The sequence below is a fragment of the Vombatus ursinus genome, unplaced genomic scaffold (assembly GCF_900497805.2).
Source record: "Vombatus ursinus unplaced genomic scaffold, bare-nosed wombat genome assembly UNPS02010822.1, whole genome shotgun sequence".
Lineage (NCBI taxonomy): Eukaryota > Metazoa > Chordata > Mammalia > Diprotodontia > Vombatidae > Vombatus > Vombatus ursinus.
In genome coordinates, this window is record NW_020950600.1 from 1,763,806 (window position 1) to 1,790,517 (window position 26,712).

At 39.0% G+C, this 26,712-nt stretch overlaps 1 protein-coding gene across 1 annotated transcript in view; it reads right to left on the bottom strand.

Annotated features, from left to right (window-relative positions):
• Window positions 1–25,708, bottom strand: part of LOC114038142 (histone-lysine N-methyltransferase PRDM9-like) — a 32,481-nt gene extending 6,773 nt beyond the window's left edge. Inside the window, 4 exon segments of the mRNA XM_027855304.1 lie at window positions 21,187–21,236; window positions 23,887–23,994; window positions 24,338–24,461; window positions 25,611–25,708. Coding sequence (XP_027711105.1) covers window positions 21,187–21,236; window positions 23,887–23,994; window positions 24,338–24,461; window positions 25,611–25,682 — 354 coding nt within the window. The 5' untranslated portion in view covers window positions 25,683–25,708.
• Window positions 25,709–26,712: the final 1,004 nt, after the last annotated feature.

The following is a 26,712-nucleotide window of genomic DNA, read 5'->3' on the forward strand; positions in this document are numbered from 1 at the left end:
TAAACCTGGGATGAACTCTCTCTTAAATATATTCCATGCCCATGGGGAGAGTTCAGTATAAACTTAAGGTAGTGAGATACCCAGGTGACCAAGGCAACTCTCCCTAACTCATAGGCCTCAGTGTCCTATCTTTCTTGGAAGAGTCCTAATGAAGTTTAGCAGTGGACATATGATCTGTACCAGCTGCTCAGCTAGGCTTGGTCTTCCTAACATACAGCATCTCTGATGGATAGGTCAGTTACTGTTCTCTCTGGGTCACTTCCATATCAGTTATAGTTCTTTTTTTTTCTTTCTTTTTTATTATTAATTTATTTTGATTTATCAATAATCACTTCCATATGCTTTTGAGTTTAAAATTTTTCTCCCCCTTCCTCCCCACCACCCTCCCCAAGACAGTGCACAATCTGATATAGGCTATACATTTACATTCCTATTAAACATATTTTCACATTAGTGATGTTGTAAGTAAAAATTAAAACCAATAGGAGGAGCCATCAGAAAGAGGAAACAATACTCAACAGAAGAGAAAAAAAATTGCAATTCAACTTCCATAGTTCTTTCTTTGGATGTGGATAGCATTTTCCATCACAAGGCCTCTGGAGATGTCTTAGATCCTTGTATTGCCAGGAAGAGTTAAGTTTATCACTATTAGTCATCGTACAATGTGTCTGTTATTGTGTACAATGTTCTGTTGGTTCTGCTCACTTCACTCAGCATCAGACCATGAAAGTCTTTCCAGGTTTTTCTGAAGTCAACCTGTTCATCATTTCTTATAGCACAATAGTATTCCATTACATTCATATACCACAACTTGCTCAGCCATTCCCCAATTTATGGGCATCCCTTCAATTGCCAATTCTTTGCCACCACAAAAAGAGCTGCTATGAATATTTTGTACATGTGGGTCTTTTCCCTTTTGTATGATCTCTTTGGGATATAGCTCTAGAAGTGCTATTGCTGGGTCAAAGGGTATGCACATTTTTATAGCTCTTTGGGTATAGTTCCAAATTGCTCTCCAAAATGGTTGGATTATTTCACAACTCCACCAACAATGCATTAGTGTTCCAATTTTCCCACATCTTCTCTGACATTTATCATTTTCCTATTTTGTCATGTTGGCCAATCTGATAGGCGTGATCTGGTACCTTAGAGTTGTTTTGATTTGCATTTCTCTAATCAATAATGATTTAGAGCATTTTTTCATATGACTACAGATAGCTTTAATTTCTTCATCTGAGAACTGTCTGTTCATATCCTTTGACCATTTATCAACTGGGGAATGGCTTGTGCTCTTATAAATTTAACTTAGTTCTCTATATATTTTAGAAATGAGGCCCTTATCAGAGAGACTGGTTGTAAAAATTGTTTTCCAATTTTCTACCTTCCTTCTAATCTTAGTTGCATTGGCTTTGTTTGTGCAAAAACTTTTCAATTTAATGTAATCAGAATTATACATTTTGCTTTTCATAATTTTCTCTGTCTCCTGTTTGGTCATGAGTTCTTCTGTTCCCCATAAATCTGATAGGTAAACTATTCCTTGCTCTCTCAGTTTGCTTATAGTATCAGCCTTTATATCTAAATCATGAACCCATTTTGACTTTATTTTGGTTTATGGTGTGAGATTTTGGTCTATGCCTAGTTTCTACCATACTCTTTTCCAGTTTTCCCAGCAATTTTTTTCAAAGAGTGGGTTCTTATCCCAGAAGCTGGGGTCTTTGGGGTTATCAAATAATAGATTACCATAGTCATTGACTACTGTGTCTTGCATATCTAACCTATTCCATTGATCCACCACTCTATTTCTTAGCCAGTACCAAGCAGTTTTAATGATTGCTGCTTTATAATACAATTTAAGATCTGGAATGGCTAGGCCACCTTCCCCTGCATTTCTTTTCATTAGTTCCCTTGATATTCTGGACCTTTTGTTCTTCCAAATGAATCTTGTTATTTTTTTTTCTAACTCTATAAAATAATTTTTTGGTAGTTTGATTAGTATGGCACTAAATAAGTAAATTAGCTTTGGTAGAATTGTCATTTTTATTATATTAGCTCAGCCTACCCATGAGCAACTGATGTTTTTCCAATTATTTAGATCTGACTTTATTTGCATGAAAAGTGTTTTGTAGTTGTGTTCATAGAGTTCCTGGGTTTGTTTCGGGAGGTCGACTCCTAAATATTTTATAATGTCTACAGTAAGTTTAAATGGAATTTCTCTTTCTATCTCTTGTTGTTGGGCTTTGTTGGTAATATATAGAAATGCCAATGATTTATGTGGGTTCATTTTATAGCCTGCAACTTTGCTAAAGTTGTTTATTATTTCAAGTGGTTTTTTGCTTGATTCTCTAGGATTCTCTAAGTATATCATCATGTCATTTGCAAAGAGTGATAGCTTTGTTTCTTCTTTGCCTATTCTAATACCTTCAATTTCTTTTTCTTCTCTTATTGCTAAAGCTAACATTTCCAGTACGATATTGAATAACACTGGTGATAATGGACATCCTTGTTTCACCCCCAATCTTATTGGAAATGCTTCTAGCTTGTCCCCATTACATATTATGCTTGCTGAAGGTTTTAGATAGATACTATTTATTATTTTAAGGAAGACTCCATTTATACCTATGCTTTCTAGTGTTTTTAATAGGAATGGGTGTTGTATTTTGTCAAAAGCTTTTTCTGCATCTATTGAGATGATCATGTGGTTTCTGTTAGTTTTGGTGTTGATATGCTCAATTATGCTGGTGGTTTTCCTAATATTGAACCAGCTCTGCATTCCTGGTATAAATCTTACCTGGTCATAGTGTATTGCTCTTGTGATAAGTTGCTGTAATCTATTTGCTAATATTTTGTTTAAAATTTTTGTATCTATATTCATTAGAGAAATTGGTCTGTAATTTTCTTTCTCTGTTTTGACTCTTCCTGGTTTAGGTATCAGCACCATATTTGTATCATAAAAAGAATTTGGTAAGACTCCTTCTTCCCCTATTTTCCCAAATAGTCTATATAGTATTGGAATTAATTGTTCTTTAATTGTTTGAAGAATTCGCATGTAAATCCATCTGGCCCTGGAGATTTTTAACTAGGGAGGTCATCAATGGCTTGTTCAATTTCTTTTTCTGAGATGGGGTTATTTAAGTATTTTACTTCCTCTTCTGTTAATCTGGGCAATTTATATTTTTGTAAATATGTATCCATTTCACTAAGATTGTCAAATTTGTTGGCATATAGTTGGGCAAAATAATTCCTAATTATTGTTTTAATTTCCTCTTCCTTGGTGGTAGCTTCACCCTTTTCATTCTTGATACTAGTAATTTGGTTTTCTTCCTTCTTTTTTTTAATTAAATTAACCAAAGGTTTATCTATTTCATTGGTTTTTTCATAAAACCAGCTCCTAGTTTTATTTATTAGTTCAATAGTTTTCTTAATTTCAATTTTATTAATTTTTCCTTTGGTTTTCAATATTTCTAATTTGGTGTTTAATGGAGGATTTTTAATTTGTTCTTTTTCTAGCTTTTTTAGTTGTATGCCCAATTCATTGATCTCCTCTTTTTCTATTTTATTTATGTAAGCATTTAGAGATATAAAACTTCCCCTAAGAACTGCTTTTGCTGCATCCCATAAGTTTTGGTATGTTGTCTCATTATTGTCATTCTCTTGAATGAAATTATTGATTGTTTCTATGATTTGTTGTTTGACCCAATCATTTTTCAGGATTAGATTATTTAGTTTCTAATTTTTTTTAGTCTATCTTTCTATGGCCCTTTATTACATATAATTTTTATTGCATCATGATCTGAAAAGGATGCATTTAATATTTCTGCCTTTCTGCATTGGATTGTGAGGTTTTTATACCCTAGTACATGGTCAATTTTTGTGTATGTGCCATGGACCACCGAGAAAAACGTATATTCCTTTCTATCCCCATTCAGTTTTCTCCAGAGGTCTATCATACTTAACTTTTCTAATGTTCTGTTCACCTCCTTAACTTCTTTCTTGTTTATTTTGCGGTTAGATTTATCTAGTTCAGAGAGGGGGTGGTTGAGGTCCCCTACTAGTATAGTTTTGCTGTCTATTTCTTCCTGTAACTTCCTGAACTTCTCCTCTAAGAATTTGGATGCTATGCCATTTGGTACGTATATGTTTAATAATGACATTACTTCATTGTCTATGGTGCTTTTAGCAGGATGTAGTTTTCTTCCTTACCTCTTTTGATAAGATCTATTTTTGCTTTTGCTTTGTCTGAGATCAGGATTGCTACCCCTGTTTTTTTTTTTTTTTTACTTCAGTTAAAGCATAATATATTCTGCTCCAGCCTTTTACCTTTACCCTGTATGTGTCACTCTTTTTCAAATGTGTTTCCTGTAAACAACATGTTGTAGGATTAGGTTTTTAATCCATTCTGCTATCTGCTTCTGTTTTATGGGAGAGTTCATCCCATTGACATTCACAGTTATGATTAGTATTTGTGTCTTTTTCTTCATCCTTTTTCCCCATTTATGCTTTTCTTTCTCCTTTCTCCTTTCCCCCCCTCACTAGTGTTTTGCTTTTGACCACCACCTCCTTCAATCCCTCCTCCCTTCTATTAGCTCTTTCCCTTTTCTTCCCCTTTACCCTTACTGCTTCTTCCCTCCCTTCTGTTCCCCCCCCTCCTTTTTCTTTCCCCTTTTCCCTCCTACTGCCTATAGGGCAAGTTAGATTTCTATACCTAACTGATTATGTTATTCCCTTCTTGAGCCAAATCTGATGAGAATAAGGTTCAAACAATGCTCATCCCCCTCCCTTCTTTCCCTTTACTGTAATAGGTTTTTTTTCTTGTAATGTAATTTGCCCTTGTCTGCCTCCTCCTTTCTTAGTACATTTCCTTAGATCAGACTAATCCACTTACTTGGATCCATTTAACCCACCTGATTAGATTTTTTCTTTTATCATTACATCAAAGTCAACTTATATCCACCCCCTTTATCTACACTCCTTCAACATGGTGTAATAACAATACAGTTCTCAAGAGTTGCAAGTGTCATCTTCCCTTGTAGGGATGTAAACAGTTTGCCCTTATTAACAACATATTGTATCTTTCTGTCCCATTTACCTTTTTATATCTGTCTTGAATCTTGTACTTGAAGATCAAATTTTTTGTTGAGCTCTGGTCTTTTTATCAGGAAGGTTTGGAAGTCCCCTATTTTGTTGAATATCCATCTCCTTCACTGAAAGATCATGCTCATTTTCACTGGGTAGTTGATCCTTGGCTTCAATCCAAGCTCCTTTGCCTTATGAAATATCATGTTCTACACCCCTAGGGTCTTTTAATGTAGAAGCTGCAAGGTCCTGTGTAATCTTGATGGTGGTTCCATGATATTTAAATTGTTTCTCTCTGGCTGCTAGCAGTATTTTCTCCTTGATCTGGTAATTTTGGAATTTGGCTATTATATTCCTTGGCATTTTCAATTTGGGATCTCTTTCAGGCGGTGAGCAGTGGATTCTTTCTATGGTTATTTTACCTTCTGGTTCTAGGACTAGACAGTTTTCCTTTATGATTTCCTGAAAGATACTGTCCAGGCTCTTTTTTTCATCATAATTTTCAGGTAGACCTATAATTTTTAAATTGTGTCTCCTGGATCGATTTTCCAGATCAGTTGTTTTACCCATGAGGTATTTTACATTTTCATCTATTTTTTCATTTTTTATTTCAGTTTGACTGATTCTTGCTCTCTCATAGAGTCATTAGTTTCCATTTGTCCAATTCTAATTTTTAACAGATTGTTTTCTTCTGTTAGTTTTTGTACTTCCTTCTCCAATTGGCCAACTGTATTTTTAAGGGATTTGTTTTCTTCAGTGTATTTTTTTTCCAGTTGGCCAATTGTGTTTTTTAGGGACTTGTTTTCTTCAGTGTACTTTTTTTCCAATTGGTCAACTGTATTTTTTAAGGACTCTTCTACCTCTCTCATTTGACTTTTAAAATCCTTCTTGAGCTCTTCTAAGAAGGCTTTTTGGGCTTCAGACCAGTTCATATTCCCTTTTGATGTTGCAGATGTGGGGTTTTTGACAATGTTGTCCTCTTCAGAATTTCTGTCTTGATTTTCACTCTTCTCATAATATGAATCCATGGTACATTTCTTTTTACTCCTGGTGTTTCTTTATTCCCTGGCCTCTAAAGAGATTGAGCTCTCCTGCTGGGGAGCAGAGGGCACTGACCCAAGCTTCTTGTGTTGGGAGCCTAGGTCTTGGTCACTGGCTTTGGGAGCTGGGGCCTCTTATGTTGGCAATTGGAGGTTGTAGGGTTCTGGCAGCTTACCTGGTGTTGGGAGGGTATCAGCAAGGCTGGAACTTTTGGGCAATTCTAGGTTGCCTGCTTTTCCTTTCCTTCAGCTTTCTTCAGCTCCTTTTAGATGGGTGCTACAGGGTGTTTATCTGACTGGGGCCCCTTGCAGTGCTGCCTCCCTTAGTTCTGCTGAGGCACTGGGAGACTCCTTTGCTGTAGAATGCCGAGGCACCTGATGGTTTTCTGAGCTGGTTCCCACCGGTTCCCTCGCCCTCATTGAGGCACTCAGAGATCCAGGTGTTGGTGTTTGCCTGCTCTACCACCTGGGCTTCAGGATCTCCTCCTGGTTGGCAGTTGGAGACCTTACGGTTCTGACAGCTTACCTGGTGTTGGGCTGGAATCAGTAAGGCTGGAACTTTCAGGCACCTCTAGGTTGCTTTCTTCAGCTCCTTTCAGACAATGCTGCAGGGTGTTTATCTGCCTGGGGCCCTTTGTAGTGCTGCTTCCCTTATTTTTGCTGAGGCACAGGGAGATCCCTTTGCTGTAGAATGCTGAGGCACCAGGATCTCCTCCTGGTGTGCTAAAGTGGGTCTTTCCACTAGCTGGCTGGGATGCCTCCTGTTCAGTACTGCTCCCCTTCCCCCAGGGTAAGAGGGGCCTTTCCTGTTAATCCTTCAAGCTACCTGGCCTACTGCACTGCTGCTCCCCGTCTTTCTTCTGGTTCTGCTGTTCCAGGGTTTTTTCTGAGGTGATGTCTTCTGGGTTTTCAGAAGTTGATAGGAGAGAGTGAGAGCGACTACCTTTTTACTCCACCATGTTGGCTCCCTCAGTTACAGTTCTTAACTGAGGTACTCCTGTGCCCTTTCAGGAAGAGCAGAAAGCCTTGGCCTAGAAATCACTCCAGTTATGCTCCCTCAGAGCCTTTGCTCCGAGGATTGACATGTTCCAGGCTTGAAGTGGGAAAGAAGTTTAGCTTTTCCTTTCAACCGCTCTTTTTTTTTTGTTCTGAACTTAAAAACAACAAAACAAAACCTAGGAGCATTTCTATACATAGAGCAGAACACACAAAAAAGATTATACATGAAACCATTAATCTCTATTCTATACTGCTTGCTTTTTGTGTGTGTGTGTGTGTGTGTGTGTGTGTGTGTGTGTGTGAGGCAATTGTAGTTAAGTGACTTGCCCAGAGTCACACAGCTAAGTGAGTGTTATGTGTCTGAGGCCAGATTTGAACTTGGGTCCTCTTGACTCCAGGGCCAGTGCTCTATCCACTGTGCCATCTAGCTGCCCTGATACTGCTTGCTTTTAAAAAAAAGTATATAATACAACTCTGAGGTTCCACTGTATGCCTATCAGATTGGCAAAGATGATAAAAGAGGAAAATGACAAAGATTAGAAGGAATATAGGAAAACAGGTACACTAATGCACATTTGCTGGAACTGTGAATTGGTCCGGTCATTCTGGAAAATAATTTGTAAATATCCCCAGAAAGTTACTATACTGTTCCTACCTTTTGACTGTTATACTACTACCAGATCTATATCCCAGCACCTCTTTTCTTAGTAGCTCCAACCTACAGAATGATAAATACATGTTTGGACATGGCCAATGTGGGAATTTATTTTGCTGTACTATGTATATTTGTTATGAGGGTTTTGTCTCTGTACATTGTTCAGTTGGAATTGAGAAGGCAATGAGAGGCAGGGATAATAAATGCTTACAGAAACAGAGAGGAATTTATACTTTATCATAGAAGCAATAAGAAAGAGATCCCAAAGTTCCATTGGAGTTTATTGAGTAAAGTAAATGGTCACATCTACACCTAAGGAAAGTCACTTTGGTAGACATATGAGGATGGAGTGAAAGAGACAAGAATACCAACTGGGAAGCCATTGCAACAATCCAAGAGAGAGAGGTGATGCAGGTCAGAACTAAGGTAATGGCTGTTTGAGTAGAGAGAAAGAGTCAGTTGTAAGAGATGTTACAGAGATAGAAATAGCAAGATCTGGCAACTGCTTGGATATGTAGGGGAAGAGAGAGGGAGAGTAAGGAACGAAGGGTGACATAAAAATTATGCACCTGGGAGACTGGAAGGATGTCAGTGTCTTTGATAGAAATAGAGAATTTTTGGTAGAGGGCTGGGTTTGGAGAGAAAGATGAGCTGATGCAAATTCAATGCAAGATGTTCTTCTAATTTTGGACCTGTTGAACTTGAGATGTCTCTGGGACAGTTGGTTTGAAATTTTTTAATAGATATTTGGGGAGGCAGAACTAGAACTAGGGAGAGAAACTGGACTCGAAATTTTAAAATATATAATAAATTCAACACATTACTTTCAAAACTATCCTGATTATGTTTCCTTCTGAATTACCTACTATACTCCTCTGAATACTTATTTAAATTTTTCAATATCATTTTTTCTTTTCACTCTTTTTTCTGACATTACCTTTGCTACCTCAACTCTTCCTAATTAAAAATATTTTAAAAAACACCTTTGTAATAATAAAAAAAAAACATGGTTAAGCAAAATAAATCCACACAGTGGCCATGTTCCAAACCCTCCACAACTTGAGTCTGCATTTTCTGCTACTATCACCTTTGCCCCTGTCTCACATGAAGAAGTGGCTCTTTGATTTCATTCCATTTCATCTTCTACAGTAGACTGTCCCCTCTATCATCTCCATTCTTATCTTTAATCTCTCCTGGTCTACTGGCCATTTCCCTGCTGCCTATAAATGTGCATCTGTCACCCCATTCTTCCTCAGTCACTATAATCCCATATCTCTTTTCCCTTTTATGGCTAAACTCCTTGAAAAGGTCTTCTGTAATCAATGCCTCTGTTTCCTTTCATTTTACTCTCTTTCTAACTTTCTACAGTCTGGGTTCCAACCTCATCATTCAACCAAAACTACTCTCTTCAAATTTACCAATCATCTCTAAATTGCTAAGTATACTGAATAAACATTTATTAAACATCTACTATGTGCCAGGCGCTGTGCTGAGTATTGGGGATACAAATAAGAAAAAGAAAGACAGTCCTTGTCCTCAGGGGGCTTACAATCTAATGGGAGAAAACAATACACAAAAGGAAGCTAAAGTAGAAACCAAAGCAGAGCAGCTGATGGAAAATGACATTTAGCTGGAAAGTTCTAAAGCCTTCTATAAAGGAAGGTTTTGGGAGGAGTCTATTGCTCTACCCTCCAGCCTTCCAATCAGAGATGAAAGGCAGTCAAGGGTACTGAGAAGGTTGTTGTTGTTGTTGTTAAAGACTTTGAGCATAAGCAGATAAATTGATAGGAAAGATATTAATAACAGAAGGGAATTAGGTCTCTGGATCAGGTAAAAGATTCCAAACATCTTTGATTGTTTTCCTTCATTCTCAAAGAGGACCAAAATGGCATCACTATGCTAGAGTCAAGTTATAGTGTATCTGACTGTGGCTGATCAAACCAATACAAGCTCAGAATGCTCTGCCACAGGTCAGGCACAAATAATCCATGTGAACATTTGGTGTGGATTCACTAAATTTGCACGTCTCGCATTTCTTTTGAGCTACTTCAATTCTGCTTTGCTCATAGAGCACCTTCTCTGATGAGGGCACACCATGCGAGGTGGTTCTGTGCCAGTGTCTCCCATGTCACACAATCAATGCCAAAGTTCTTAAGAGAGACCTTAAGAATATGCTTGTATTGCTTCTTCTGACCACCATGTGAGCACTTGCCCTGTATGAGTTCTCCATAAAATAGTCTTTTTGGCAAGCATACATTTGGTATTCACATGGCCAGCCCATTGGAGTTGTGCTCTCTGCAGTAGAGTTTGAATGCTTGGCAGTTTAGTTGGAGAAAGGACCTCAACATCTGGTATCTTATTCTACCAGGTGGTCTTCAGAATCTTCCTAAGACAATTCAAATGGAAGCAATTCAGTTTCCTGGCATGGCACTAGTACACGGGCCAGGTTTCACAGGCATACAACAATGAGGTCAGCGCAATGGCTCTGTAGACCTTCAGTCTGGTAGTCAGTCTAATACTTCTTCTCTCCCATACTTTCCTTCAGAGCCTCCCAAACACTGAGCTAGCTCTGGCAATGCATGCATCAACCTCATTATCGATGTGTACATCCCTGGAAAGTACACTGCCAAGGTAAGTGAACTTATCCACAGCATTCAAAACTTCTCCATTTGCTGTAACCAATGACTCTACATATGGATGGTGTGGTGCTGGCTGATGGAGAACCTGTGTTTTCTTGGTGTTAATTGTTAGGCCAAAATTAGCACAAGCAGCAGAGAATCAATCCATACTTTGTTGCATCTCAGCTTCAGAGGCTGCATTGAGTGCACAATCATCTGTGAACAGAAAATCTTGCACCAATACTCCCTCCGCTTTGGTCTTGGCTTGTAGCCTTTTCAAATTGAAGAATTTACCATCAGTGAGGCAGCTGACTTTGATGCCCTATTCATCCTCATTGAAGGCATTTGACAGCATGGCTGGAAGCATCATGATAATAAGCATGGGAGCAAGCACACAGCCTTGTTTCACTCCATCGGTGACTGCTCGAGAGCATCATCAATTATCCAAAACCTGGGCAAGCAAGCCATCATAAACGGTCAATGGCTTCAGCATTGATTGATGCGGTGACTGATGCAACGCTGTCTACAACATCTCTGAAAGCTGCCCACTCCTTTTCTGTTCCACTGCTGCTAACCGTGTTGGTTCAACTCTCCCTCTGAGTTAGCAACAAACTGTTCCCACTCAGAGAATAGCTCTAATCTGTTGACATTAATTCTTCTGGTAGTCATTTTGCCTTGCTTTTGTTGAATGTGAATGTTTAGCTTGGAGAGGATAAGTCTCCACCCTAGATCTAGGAAGGGAAGTGCTAGATGAGCTAGGAAAATATGCTTTCTCTCCACCATATTGACTCCTAGAAAACAATGAAGGCCAAATTCTAATTGGGAAAGCTAAGAAAAGTCATAGAATAATTTTTCCAGCCCAGGACAGCTTAGAAAGACTGAGAGGTTTATAGACATTGGGGTGGGGAATGGCCAGGAGCATAGCCTTAGCAGTAGAGGGGACAGGAACATTTCAGCATCCAGGCATAGAAAGGAGGCCAAGACAGAACACTAGGGCAGAAAGTTATCCCTAGGAACCCATTCATTGTGGGAACAGGTGCTATCTGATAGCTTTATCACCCATTACCCAGCTCCAGCTCATAGATCTAGGGTGGAGAGGAATGGTCATTAGTGAGCAAGGTTGGGGGTGGGGTGTCCTGGCTGAATACTGAGCAAAGAACAATTTCCAGAAACATAGCTGTGTGTCTCTGAGCTCAAAAGAACAATGACTCAGTTCTAGCCTTTAGTCTTGCCCATAAGCCTGAAATGGAAAAACTAGGGCAGGAGACTAAGATTGAAAGGGAGCTAGTAGTTCAGTCTCTCTGAATTTGCTAATTTCCTAGCAGGCTAACAGTGATTGAGTCCAGCAGCAGCCTACTGAAATTCAACCACAACCAAGCCAACAGACCCAAACAAGTTAGAAACTTGTAGACCACGGACCAGAAGGACAATGAACAGACTTCTCCCTGGATCACACCATTTTGGAGGCACCAAAAAGTTACAAGACCCCAGCCAAAGCTGTGAAAACAGCAGATGAACATAAAAGGACAGCTCAGGCCAGATCCATTCCCTGCCTGTCCCCATTAGTGAGCAGAGACAAATATTAACTTAAAACCCAAAGTCAAGAAGTAGGCTGGAAGGATAAGCAAACAAAACAAGAACCTGATTATAAAGAGTTACTATGGTGATGGGAAGCTCAAGACACAGAAGACAATGACTTGAAAATATCTACAAGCAAAGTCTCGAAGAAAAATGCAAACTGGATACAAACCCAACAAGGATTCCTAGAAGTAAGAAAATATTTTTTAAAAGAAAAAAAAAGATTTTAAAAACCAAATAAGAGCAACAAAGGGAAAAATTGGAAAAGAGATGAAAGGTATGCAAGAAAAGAAGTAATAGCTTGGTTAAAAATGTACAAAACCTTGTTGAAGAAAATAACTCCTTGAAAATCAGAATCGCTCAAATGTAAGCTAATGACTCCATGACACATCAAGAAACAGTAAAACAAAGTCAAATAGGTGGAAAAGTAGGATAAAATAGGAAATATCTCCCAGGAAAGACAATTGACCAGGAAAAATAGATTGAGAAGAGAGAGTTTTAGAATCATTGAACTACTGGAAAGCCATAAACAAAAAAAAGAGTCTGGACATCATATGTTAAAAAATTATGAAGGAAAATTACCAAGAGGGCAAAATAGAAATTGAAAGAATCCACCAGTCACCTCCTATAAGAAACCCCAAAATCAAAACTCCCAGAAATATTATAGCCAAAATTCAGAGCTCCTAGGTCAAGGAGAAAATATTGCAAGCAGCCAGAAAGAAAGAATTCAAGTACTATGGAGTCACAGTCAGAATCACACAAGATTATCAACTACCAACATAAAGAAGTGAAGGGTTTAGAATATGATATTTCAGAAGGCAAAAGAACTAGGATCATCCATTAACACCATTACTATTCAATATTGTACTTAGAAATGTTATCTATAGCAATTAGAGAAGAAAAAGAAATTAAAGGGAAAAACATAGGCAAGGAGGAAACAAAACTATCACTTTCTACAGATAATATGATAGTATACTTAGAGAATCCTAAAGAGTTAACTAAAAAAATTAAAATGAACAACTTCAGCAAAACTGCAGATATAAAGTAAATCCATACAAATTATCAATATTTCTACATATTACCAACCCATAAGCCTGCCCATAGGATGGAGAACCCAGTAGGATGAGCTAAAAAGAGAAATTTCATTTAAAGTAACTGTGGACAGTATAAAATACTTGGGAACCTACCTGCCAAGAAACACACAAGAACTATATGAACACCATTACAAAAAATAAAAAAATAATTTTAAAACACCTCTTCACATAAATAAATACATATCTAAATAATTGGAGAAATATTCACTGCTTATAGGAAGGCCAAGGTAGTGAGATTAAAAATTATAATAGCACCTAAATTAATTTACTTATTCAGTGCTGTACTGATCCAACTACCAAAGAATTACTTTATAGATCTAGAAAAAAATAGTAAGAAAATTCATCTAGATGAACAAAAGGGTAAAACTATCAAGAAAATAAGTGAAAAAAAAAAATGGAAAGGTGGCCTTGCAGTACCAGATCTCAAACTATACTACAAATGTGCAACAGTGTAGACAATGCTTTATTATATTGTTTGGGAACTGTTTGTTTGGGAATACTGTTTAAATCCAACTTTATGTAACTAGAGATTGTTTGGACCCAAAACCTCTCCCTGACCTCAGTAACTCTCCAAGAATGCTAGAGATAGCTACAATGGATTTTAGGTTCCCTTAAATCCCCAGGCTGCCCTGATCTGCCAAATGAGTAATCTCTTTGATTTGATCACTCAAGGGCTTGGTAAGCAGTTGCTAAAAAATGGTTAAAATTAAGCTGAAGGTTCTTTGGTAGAGCTTCCCCCCCCCCCCCCCGTCTCTTTTTCTTTCTCTTCCTGTCCTTCTCCTCAACTCTATTGAGATATTTGGTCTGTGACTGGTAGCTACCCAGTTATCCTGGTGAACATGGGCATTAGTTCTACACTCATTCATTTAGGATAACCCTATGTTAGTGAGGGAAACTTGTATTTAGCAGGCAGTGAGGTATATTTTGATGGGACTTCTACCTCAGAAGTTCTCTTGTTCAAATAAAGACTTGTTTACCTTAGAGAACACTGAAAGGGAACACTTAAGTTACCCATAAAGACCGTGGTAAGAAAGCACAGAAAGGGAACTTATAAGAGTCAGGAAGACTAATGAAGTTTCATACCTGAAACAGTTCTCCCTATAATATTGAGCAGGGATTTATTTCCACTGACTTTTTTTTTTATTAGATTTTCAGTGGGGAATAAGGAGGAAAATTGTAAGATTCCTTCTTTCTCTTTGTCTTTGCAACCCTGGCCAGATTGGAGATTGCAGAAGTAAAGAAAGGAAATCTTTTTTCCTGGTTTGCAGAAATTTATGGTGTTACAAACTAATTAGAAACTAAAATTTGTAACTGAAATGTAATGTCTTTACTAGAAATTTCCATATTATGGTTTAAAGGTTTTTGTAACTGTTGAAATATCTTAGTGGATTTTAGGAGGTTTGCAGCTAGGTTAAAGATTTAATGCAAACAGCACATACCTCTCTCCCCTTCCTGAAGGGTAATAGATGTACTGTTCTAGTGAAGATGATTTCATCTACTAGAGAATAAACAGAATTGAAGATAGTCTGAAATGGTTCAACAGAATTTGATTGTTTAGGTAAACTAGTAGCTAAGTCACTCAAATTGAAATGGACTATGCAACTTGAGAAGTAAAAGTTTAGCAATTAATTAGTATTGTATAAAGAAATTTGTAAGGGGCAGCTAGGTGGTGCAGTGAATAGAGCTCTGGCCTTGGAGTCAGGAGGACCTGAGTTCAAATTCAGCCTCAGACATTTAACACTTACTGTGTGACGTTGGGCAAGTCACTTAACCCTGATCGCCTCACCAAAAAAAAAAAAAAAAAAAAAAAGAAAGAAAGGAATTTGTATAGGAGAGATTCAGTGGAATATTACACCAGAATATGATTGTTAAAATAAGATGAGATGGACTTAAGAAAAGTAGTGAGACTATAGTGAAGTATGGAATCAGAATATAAAAGGAAAGATTCAGTTTGGAAGGACTTTATTCAAAGTCCACTGGAAGAAGAGAAGAAAGAAAGATCATGAGAGGAGGTTTAAGCAAGTAGAGAAGAGGAGAATGGGGGAATGTTAAAGGAAGGTAGAATCCATTTGCACTGACAGTACGAATACAGGGTAACATGAAGTAAAGAGTTTGGAATTTTGGAAAGAGGTTTGAGAAGTTTATTTTTTAAAGATAAGAAGATAAGAAATTTTTGGGAAAAAGCTTTTTAGCAATCTTAGATAGACACTATTCTATCAAGTTATAACATTTACCAAGTAGAAACTATAGAAATAAATTTGTAGTATAGAATTATCTGACTATAGCATACTAAAATTCTGTCTTTGAAGGACCATTAGAAGGGCATGTCTCAATTCTTAGAGTCTCATTGGCTAGAATAAGAGAGAAAGTGAGACTGCTACCATGAATCTTTGAAAGCGAGCTAACTGAAAGCACTGGCTCTATGCAGACAATTCTTAATTTACATAAGCGGACCATTCTGTAGACCTCTATGTAAAACAGTTTTTATGTAATGCAAATTTGCTTGTGGACATGGGGAAGGAAAGGAGGAAAGAAGCGAGGAAGGGAGCTGGGCACCCATGGCCATTAAAGGGAAGGGGCCATTAGATGGTTCAAGGACATGTGGAGGCCAGGGGCAGAGAAGTGAGAGCAGAAGGAGGAACACCGCCAGGGTCAGGGCCAGGGCCAGCCACATGGGAGACGTGGCCAGAACCAAAAGAAAAAACACATAGGGGTAGACATGTGGGGGCCGGATACTGACATAGACAAGAGAGGACAGTGGACAAGCAAGAGCAAGGGACAGACACGCAGTTAAAGCAATTGAATGGAAGATATATTCATAGGGGCTGGACATGTGGGCTGTGGGCAGACCAGGCAAAGGTCTCCTCTTGTAGCAATAAGAAGCCTCAAGCGAAGCTCCAGATCCAGCAGCACCCTGCTTGTCTATTTGGCTTTCACTAGAAGAGGGTTTTTTTGATTTGTTTGTTTTTTTGGTGGGAGGGTGGGAGGCTGTAGAAGGCAGAGCCCAAGGGGGCAAGAGGAGAGAGAGAGAGAGGGAGAGAGAGAGAAAGAGCACAATACTATAAAGTTAATATAGGTGTTTTTTTGGAAATATGGATTTCTTTCAGAATTCTTCCCCTAAAGTTAAATTTGCATAATGTAAATTTAAGTAAAGTAAGAACTTTCTGTAATTTAAGCTAATGGCCCTTGGGAAAATTGAGATTTTAAAGGTTATCATTTGTGATTGTAAATCCAGACTGGATCTGGTTGAAGGTTGTCCTGAGACTAAGTCATAATGTGGTCTTATTTACAGTGAGATGTGTTCTCCTATTAGGACAATTGTGATAAATCAAAATTTAGAGGAAAATATACTTAATATTTGGCATTAAAGTAATATACTTGAAAACTGCATGGATCAAGAAAACCTGAATTCAAATCCCATCTCAGACACTTATTATCTGTGTGACCCTGAGTAAGTCACTTCACCTCTGTTTGTCTTGGTTCTTGTGAGGATCAAATGAGATCCATTGTAAAATGCTTGACACAGTGAGTGGATATGTAAAGCACTACTTAAGTGTTAGCTTATTATTATTTTTGTCACATGTAATTACTCCATACTGGCTTTAAATATGATTGGTACAGAATGCCAAATTGATAATGATTTTCTATATAAGAGGGTTCAGAAATGCATTCAGGGGGCAGCTAGGTGGTGCAGTGGATAGAGTGCCGGCCCTGGAGTAAAGGGGACCTGAGTTCAAATCCGGTCTCAGACCAGACACTCAACACTTACTAGCTGTGTGACCTTGGGCAAGTCACTTAACCCTAATTGCCTCACAGAAATGCATTCAACTGAATTGATGTTATTTGGCTGACCAGAAGGATTTTGTGTTGTGTTTTAAAATACATAATATTGTTTATGTTATTTTTAGGCTTTTAATATTTCTTATACTATGATTTTTGGGAAACCATTGTATAAGAAATACTGTTAATTTAAAAAGATATACCTAGAGGGTGATACATTTGTATCATTAGAAAATTAACTTCATTTTTTTAGTCTATATGATGTTTGAATTAACTGTTAAATAATGTAGTCACAAAGTTTAAAACTGTTAAATATTTAATTGGATCTATTTTGCTTTGAAATGGATAATAACTTACTATTTGGAGGAAAAAAAAGTGTTACAGACCTCTTAAGTTGGGCTTATCTGTGAGGTTCCTCAGGACTTTCTATTTGGTCATAAGATCTCATTAACCTGTGAGAGAAGCTGCTAACAACAGGTTCCAAAGTTCTAAAGAGTTACAAGTTTGCTTGTAGTAAAGAGTGAATTTTATCTGATAGATTATTTGACCATTGCTCATGAAAATTAGTAATGTTAATGTTAATAAACAGGATGTATTGAAGTTATATCTTTGAGTCAACTTATAACAACAGATCTTAGATTCAAAGATTTTATATTGCCTTTAGAGTTAATAGGCAATATAGACATCTGTTAATCTGGGGGCTAGTATTCTTCTGGGTTTTGAATGAACTATCATGTATTTACTACATGTGTGAAATTCCAGAATGTGACTATTCTTAATTCCTAATGATTTTTGCTTCAGTACAGATTTAAACTAGAAAGGATAAATAAGATAACACCTTATATGTGTTTATTGTTCTTTGTTATTGCAACATGACCAAAATGATAACCGAGCCCTAAGCTATGATTAGTGAAATTTTCTATTGTAGGGAAAATGTCTTGGGACTATAATTTGATATTGTTCTGAGTTTTGATTTCAGGTATGACTCTCTAAACTGTCATTAAGTCAATAGTCCGTCATTCAAGGGAAAGATCTTGTACTGCTCAAAGGGAATGCAGTCTGAGAATGGATGTTTGTGCCTGGAAAGGTTGAGAGGATGATCTTGCATAGGCAAAGGTAGGAGTCTCTTGACTCAGTTTCCCCATTGTGCTATTTCCTTTCTGAACAAGAAATTTTCCCACCTGGTTAATTCTGAGCTTGGCTATGATATCCTGTGAATAATGTGGAACTTTGCATGCATGACTGGCTGTTAACTAAGACTCTTATCTGGAATCAAACAAAGCTAAGGAAGTTTTCCCTCTGTTATGCTTATATAAGGTCAGTCTGTGTCCTTGAAGGAATATATATTCATGAATAAGATAAATATCTCATTCTTTCAGGATGATATGAGGATAATATATAGCCTCAAAAAGGGGGAATAGAATAAAGATGTAAAAGTTTTAAAATTTATTGGGGCAGTAAATTTCAGTTTGAAAAAACAACAAGATGAGACTGTTGTCTCTAAGAACTAAGATGCGCACACACACACACACACACACACACACACACACACACACACACACACACACACATCCAAATGTTTCTAATGGGATACCTAGGCCATGAGGATGTTTTAGTAATACATTTTCAAAATTGGATTAAAGATTTTTACATATAAAATTTCATTAATAACTGTAAAGAAATTTTAAAATCATGTTTTTTCCTATTTTGAAGTTTCTGCTAGTATTGAGACAGAAGGACGCATTTTACAAGTCAGGACCTAATGGATTTTTTTAAGATTCTTCTTTCAGCCTGAAGATAGCAGTGTCCATATCAGGCATGGGTTTCATGTAAAGGTAGAAAGAGCAAGTAGTATGTAAAAACTAAAATTCTTTTAACTTTAAGGTGAATTATGAGTTCTTAATTTGATGTTCTTCTTATAGCTCTGCTGTAAATAGAATTAGCTCCATAAGATTTGAGCTAGTTTTCACCACGTGAACTAGTTACTGGAAAATCAAATTTAGAAGGTTGTACTAAATTGTATTAAGTCTTTGCTACTGGCAGATTTTAGTAACATTAAATAGGGATTCTCTGCAAGTGACTTCAAACTAGAGAAGTGGATCTACTAGGAGGAGCCCCTGCCAGAGCTGCCTTGTGAACAAGGCCTATTCCAGAATTTTCAAGGGAAGATATTTCCAAGATTCAGACAACTACATGTGATGGTTGGGACTCACAATGAAATGTGCTGATTACATGGACATTGGAAGTAGGTTACCAGGAACAGGGAGACTTTATGTTATTGATAATCATTATTGTATTATTTTGACTATTTGGTTTCATGGGTTTATATTTGCCTGCAAGAAAGGTATGCCCACATTCCTTTTATTTATTGTTCAGGGATCAGGGCCATTCCTCCTACAACTTTTGTCAACTGAAAGCCTGTTTTCTGTTTTTATTAACCTCATCTTACCAAAACTTGACTTATAAAATAATAACGTTAACTGTTTGACAAAGGGAAGTTTGAGTTCATAAAGTTATTTAGTTGTTTGTTAGCTATCCTAGTCAAATGGTAATAAATCTCCCCTCTTAATCAATCCATTGTGAACCTTCTAAATATAGTTTAATCTGCAACCTGACTTAGTTTACCTATAGAGTCTGTTTAACAAGGTCTATTCCCTTAAGAGATATATGAAATTATATCTTTCCTAAGCTAAGCTTGTTCAGCTTTTATGACATTGAAGGAAACATGGTATTATGATTTTTTTTTTGTTTTACTCATGGCCATAGTACACTTGTTTCCTAGTGTAAGTTTAAGTTCCCTGACTTATACCCCCTGAGACTTATTCAAATTGATCCCTCTGATTATGAGATATTGGGAAAAGTTTGTCACCAACCTGGCCCCTACTCCAGCTTAAAAGAATTCTATCAAGCTCTTGATGAGATAGATAGTGAGAAAGATGCCACTGAGTCAAGGTTATTTTTAATCAACTCCCTTTGAAATCATAACCCAACTTTCTGCATCTGTAATTATGCTTTTGCTAATATGAGAATGTGGGCTTTAAGCCTAAAAGAGGGAATTGTGGATTATTATTTATCATTTATTAATATTGTTTGGACCTAACTTTACTTAACTAGACATTGTTCGAACCCAGAATGTTTCCCTGACCTCAATAACTCTCTAGGAATGCCAGAGAAGGCTATAAGGAATTTTGGGTTCCCCCAATTCCTAAATCCATCCCCAATAGTCTTTGTTTGGGTCCCCTCACCCAGGTCTTGTTTTGAATCCACCCAAGCTTATGTTTTGGGTTCCTGTTGTGTTTTGGTTTTGTCAAAATTTTCTCAAGTGTTTATATTTACTGATATCCATCTAAATCTACCTTGCTTTCAGTTTGTCCCCTCAGAAAAATTACTTAACTGTGTACAGGCACCCTTGTCTAAATTCAGAGCCTGAAAGAGAGGGAGTCACACTTCCTTTCTGTCTCACTCTTCTCTACCAAAGGACTATTTCAGATTTTGGGATTATTCCTGCAAACGACACTGTTTATTATATTTGATATATATATGTATATATATATATATATAAAATACATATATTTGTCTATAATGACAATTATACTTAATTTTTACATGAATATAAGGAGGTATTTGTTCTCTCTCCTGACCCCTACCCCCAGCTTGGTTGACTAGCCACAGATGATCAGGTGTTAATGTGTTAAAAAAAAGGTGGTAATACCCTATTATCCTTTTACACAGTGGGAATATCTCTCTATAATGGAGTGGGAAGGGGCAATAACATTTGCTGGGCTGAAAATTTGGTTGCCCCAATAGACCTTAAAAAGGCTGAGTTGTTAACTCGGTAGTCTAACAGTTGGAGCCAGCAGCAGAAGATCCCAGCGACTCTCAGGAGGTAGAGAGGGGATTTGTCTCTTCTTCTGTCTTCTGCCTCCTCCCCTCTAGCCCTCCCAATCATGGCGCTTTGAAGTAGAATTATTGGCCCAGTAAGAGATATCCCACCATCCAACAGAGTTCAAGAGTTCTTCAGCTTAAGAGCATGAAATACAGTTGAAATGTCCCCAGCAGGGAGTAGACAGACTGTTTCCAGACATCTCCAAACAGACAGGAACACAGAAATGCAGTGTGAGAGAAAGTTACACTTCATAAAAGGCAAACAAGGTTTAACTCCTTGTTAACACATTAACATAACTCACTTTCTGTGACCAAATCCCACCCCTGCCCCTTACATAAGAAAGAAAGTATTTGTGGGTCTCTCAAACCCAGAGTACCTTGCACAACTGCTCCTTTTACTTTTATGTTAATTCAACTTTTCCTCAGAGAGATGTCCCTACCACACGATTCTGGGAGAAACTCACCCTTAGATGTGTCTTCTGTTTTACTCTTGATGGGAACCGGAAGGTTTTCACTAAAAAGGAAACGAGAAATAAAAGAAACTTTTGATTTGTAGCCATTATCAAACCCTAGAAAGATTCATGAGGTCTCTGAGAAAAATAAAGCTACATGGCTAACAGATATCCTTGAAGAAAATTTAGTCCACTGGTTCTCAAAGTGTAGTCTGCAAACTGGATTCTTGTAGTATTAATGTTTACAGATATGACCGCATTTATACTTTCTTCTCTGGCATCAATGAATAATTTTTTTATTATATTTAACCGAAAGAATACATTAACTTCATTAGGTCTTATCTGCTCCATTCTCCCCAAGAATTCATTCTGGACAGGTTTTTACGCCAATATTCCAATGAATTTGTGGTTTCCATCAATGTGGTTATTTCCTACAAGAATGCATATCACCATATGTCCCTGACTGCCTGTCCTGTGGAATTCTAATTCAAGTTCTGCCATGAGATTTCAGCAGGGTGTCTTGCCCAGTATTCTGGGATCCAGCCACACTATCTCTCGACAAGTTTCTACCAGTGGCGATTAATAGTAACTGACCTTAGTATGGAATTTTAAAGTTTGGAAAGTGCTTTACATACAACATCTCATTTGATCCTCCTAACAAACTTAGGAGGTCATTAGAACAGATGTGATTCTCTCCATATTAGAAAGAAGACAAACTCAGAGACAGTGAAGTTATTTGCCTGTGGTCACACATCTAATAAATGGAACAGGTAGATTTTGAACTCAGGTCTCTTCAGACTCCAAGTCTCATACACTTTCCATTATGTCATTGCCTCTTAGAAGGTGGGGTAAGTGTTCCCTGGCTCCAGGAAAGTTTGGGTAATAATGATTTACTCTATTTCTTTGCCTCTAGATAGCTTAGATCATTCTTTGTTATCTAGGAAAACCAGCTCTTTGCTTTTATAAAGCTTCCTGGACCAATGGAGGCAAAGAGTGCGGAGCTGTTACAGATTAAACACATTCTGCTGTTCCTCACAAGTAAAAGCTAAAAATTTGCTCCAAATAATCTAGCATTTCTTCTTCCCATGTGATGTCTGTTGTGTCAGGGATATGTGAGAAAGTTTGGGAGTAAAGCAGAAAACTATAGATAAAAACCCTATAGAAATCCTAAACAAAGGGAAGCAAGAACAGATTGAAGACTAAAAAAGGTGGTCCTCCCTATATAACAACATTTACAGCAGCTCTTTTCATGGTAACCAAGAATTGGAAACTAAGGCTCCTATTAGGGATAGCTAAACAAATTGTGAGATATGAATGTAATAGAATACTATAGTGCCATAAGAAATGACAAAATGGACAGTTTTAGAGAAGTATGGAAAGACCTCTATGAACTGGTAGAGAGAAGAGGAGAACAATCCATACAATGATAACATTATAGAGAAAACAATTTTGAAATATTTTAAAATTCTGATCAATGAAATGATGAGTCCAAATGAATGAAGATGAAACATGCCACTTATCTCCTCCATAGAGGTGATGAACTTAAAACACCAAGAGAGATATACATTTTTGGAGACAATCAATGTAGGAATTTGTTTTGCCAGGATATGCATGTACCTATTGAGGGGTTTGTGTTTTGGAGTTTTTAAAATTTGCTTGGTGATATGAGAGGAGAAAGAGAAGGGAGGAAGTAGGAGAGATTATTGTGAGAAAAAAAAGATAAGTAGTTTAAAAAAGAATTATGAATTGTGATGTTATCAAAGACATCATTTTAATAGTATTTTTCCAATTACATGTAAAGACAATTTTTAGCATTCATTTTTACAGTTTTTTTTTCTTTTTGACTAGGCAATGTGGTTAAGTGACTTGCTCAGGGTCGCACAGCTAGTAAGTGTTGTGTGTCTGAGGCTGAATTTGAACTCAGATCCTCCTGACTCCAGGGCTGGTGCTCAATCCACTGTGCCATCTAGCTGCCCTCTACAAAATTTTGAGTTCCAAATTTTTCTCCCTCCCTCCTTCCCCTCCCCTCTCCCTAAAACAATAAACAATTTGATATAGGATATATATGTGCAATCATGTATAACAGTTCCATATTAGAAAGACACCATGTTTTGGGAAACTTTGTACATAAAAACAAGCCCATCCAATACATTAATGCTTATTTTTACGTCATAAATATATATGCATCTTAAATTACTCTTATTTTATGCTTAGGATCAGTTTGCATGTTAATAAAGTTGTAAAAATTCTAAAAAAAAATTAAAAGGTGGTCCTCAGAAATGCACTGAAACAGCAAAAAGTTAGCCCCTTTTCCTTGGAGACTCCCTTCCCTACCCACCCCCAACAACTGGGAAGGAAACCTATGGCTTTTAATTTTTAATTAACCACAAGTTAATTTAATCAGTTTCATTTAATAAGTTATTTTTTTAATCAATTTTCTTCTTAAAGATTTAGCCCAATACAAACTGTGAAATCAAACCTTAAAAGCTTTCTGGAAGAACTGCAGTTTAACAAGTGAAAATTAGAATTCTAACAATCACATAAACAATATTATGTCTAACAGCTCAGCCCTTAATCAATGCTTAATTTGTTCAAAGGATTTGGGAGAAGCGCTGTACCTCATGGCTCTCAGGAGCAGGAGGAGGAGAAGAGTTAGGTTCTTCATTTATTTCCAGTCCCCTTCCTATAGGCCCAACCATGTCCTGTCCTTACCTAGCTGCTTAGGTATCCACTCTTCATCCGAGTCTCCAGATTCCTCTACTTTGGCTCTCTTATTTTGTCTGCCGTGGCACATGAAAGATGGACGACGGGCACTGAGACCTGAAAGAAAACCAAATCACTTTCATTTATAAGAAAAACACCAGGGGAGCATTAAGGGTGGGGAGATAGTGTCAGTAAGCTCATGAAACTGCAAGGGATGCAAAAATATGGACTGAACTTGGTAAACATCAAGACAATGCAAAAAACAAAAACAAAAACAAAAACAACCATGAAGACACAGGCCCTAGCCTAAAGGAGATCATTGAATAAAGAAGGAAAGTATGTTATAAATTGTGGAAGCTGAGAAAGTAAGTGGAGGAGAAAGGTGGGTGTGGGTTGAGCATTTGAAGGCTGGTTAACACCATTCTCTCTTTTGGTCCACTTATCCAGCTTCTTCTATTACCTATTTTAATCATTGCCTCATAGTTCTGCTTTACGTTCTTGAGCCGAACTTTCTCCCATTCTCTCAGCTCCATCCACTGCTTCTTGGAGAAGTACATGGATATATCCTTGAAAGTGTCTTCTCCCTAGGGAGGAGAAAACACTAGGTGTCAGCAAGTATCACCTGAATTCTAAGGACATTTAGTGAGATTCTATCTTCTAGCTAAAGGATCATGCTGTCCTCTTGTCTCTTCCCATTTCTCAGATTGGACCAATGATCATAGACATTTCAAATTTCACCAATTTACTATGTAAGACACTGTCCTGGGCATACAATTCAATCCAACAGATATTTGTTATCTACTTTGTGCATGGCATTGCACTAGATGCTGGGGATACAAAGACAAAAATGAAAAATATTCCTGCCCTTAAGGTGTTTGTAGTCTTACTGAGGCATTCAACATGTAAACAGATACAAATAATACAAGATGATTTAAGGAGACAAAGAACACTAACAATCAGAAGGAAAACAGAAAGATTTCCTACGGGTGGTGGTGGCTAAAATGAACCTAAAGTTCTAAAAGGCTGAGGTGAGGGTGAGGAAGGAAGGCATTTGGGGCATGGGAAATGTGCAGGTGCAAGGAGGTAGTAGATGGAAAACTAAGGAATATGCAATAAGGCTGGCTTGGATGGCATGTAGAATGCCCGACAAGGACTAACGTGGAATCAGTCTGGAAACAGTCTGATTGCCAAGGGCTTTAAACAGGAAGCTGCGCTTTAGGAAGACGCTGTGGGAAGGCTGGATGGGAGAAGGGCACTAACTAGGGTGAGAAGGGATGATGCTGGACAGAGCCGTTGGGGGAGGGGCCGGCGTGGACAGACCTTGGCACCTGATTCCTGAGGGGGAGGGGTGACAGCTGAGGAAGAGGGAAAAGGAGGAGGGTTGGGTTGCGACCGGGTGACTGGAAAGTGTGGAGGGGTCGGAGCAGGTTCCTTTTTGGATTTCGGCGGGGCATCCGTGTAGCGATGTCCGGTGGGGGGCGGGGTGGATGAGCGTAGGCGTTGGTCCTGGAGGGCACCCCCAGGCCAGGAGAAAACCCGGGAGCCAAAGCCTCAGTGGGGGATGGGCTGGGGGTGGGGGAGGATTCCTCCCATTCCTTTCCTTTAACGGGGAATGTCCCACCCACGTCCGTCTTTCCTTCTTCCCTGTTTGACCCTGCGTGGCTCTGAGGGGTCCCATCGACCTCTGACCCGCAGCCCCGCCCTGCCCCTCCCGCAGTGAGCAGGCACTTCACCTGACATCGCGGCCCCCCTTTCTCTCCTTCATCTTCTTCCGGGCTCCCGTCTGGGGAGCTGTCCCTGCTCATTCTGAGGGACCTGGGGGGAGGGGAAGAGATGGGGTGCTGAGCTAGGGGGAGGAAGGAGGGGCTCGGACGGGGGTGGGGGAGAAGCCCAGGTGTCAAGGTGGGAGCTAAGGGAAGAAAGAGGCTTCTGAGAACCAACCCCCCGAGGAGAGGGAGCACCAGGGGATTGTCCGCGCGGGACTCCTGATCGGAGGCTGTCACACTCGGAGGAGAGCGGAGGCCCAGCAGCCCCCACGCGGCTCCCTCGTGGGGCAACCGCGTCCTCTCCTCCTAGGCCCAGTTCCGGGTGCCACGTCCTTCAAGCAGCTGCGGCAGGTGACAACTGAGAGTGAGCGGAGCCTCAGGCGGGGCGGAGCCACACCCTCCCGCGAAAACCCAGCCAGCCAATCCTCGAGGGAAGCTGCCGAGAGCTGACCAATCAGAGCTGGGGAGTAGGAGAGGCTGGAAAGCCTCGGGGAGCCTCGCGCCACAAGCCTCAGACGGGGCGGGGCCACTGTCATTCCGCCAAAACCCAGCCGGCCAATCCTCGAGGGAGACATCTGAGAGCTGACCAATCAGCGCTGGGGAGTAGGAGAGACTGGAAAGCCTTGGAGAGTCTCACGCCACAAGCGGGGAAGGGGGGAGGGGCAGCCGGAGCCACTGTCCCTCCCGCCAAAACCCAGCGGGCCAATCCTCGCAGGGGATGGGGGTTGGGCAGCACCAGCTCCCTCCCCCCAAAAGTACGCTGTAGGACTTTGAGACTTAATCTTTCTTACCCCCCTTAGAGGACTCCTCCCCTCATAGCCTCCAGCCCACATTACTGACCCCTAACTCCACAGATGTGATTCCCACACCCCACACGTGTGATTCCCCCCAAAACTCACTCCCTATGGCTCACACCCTATATTTATGACTCCCCAAAATTCACAGTCTCCATCCCAGAGAACCTGCACCCTACATTCCAGACCTGCTCCCAGACTCACATCCCTGGTCCCCACATCTCAGATACCCCACATCTGTATCTCTTATGCACATCTGTGACCTCCAGTACTCC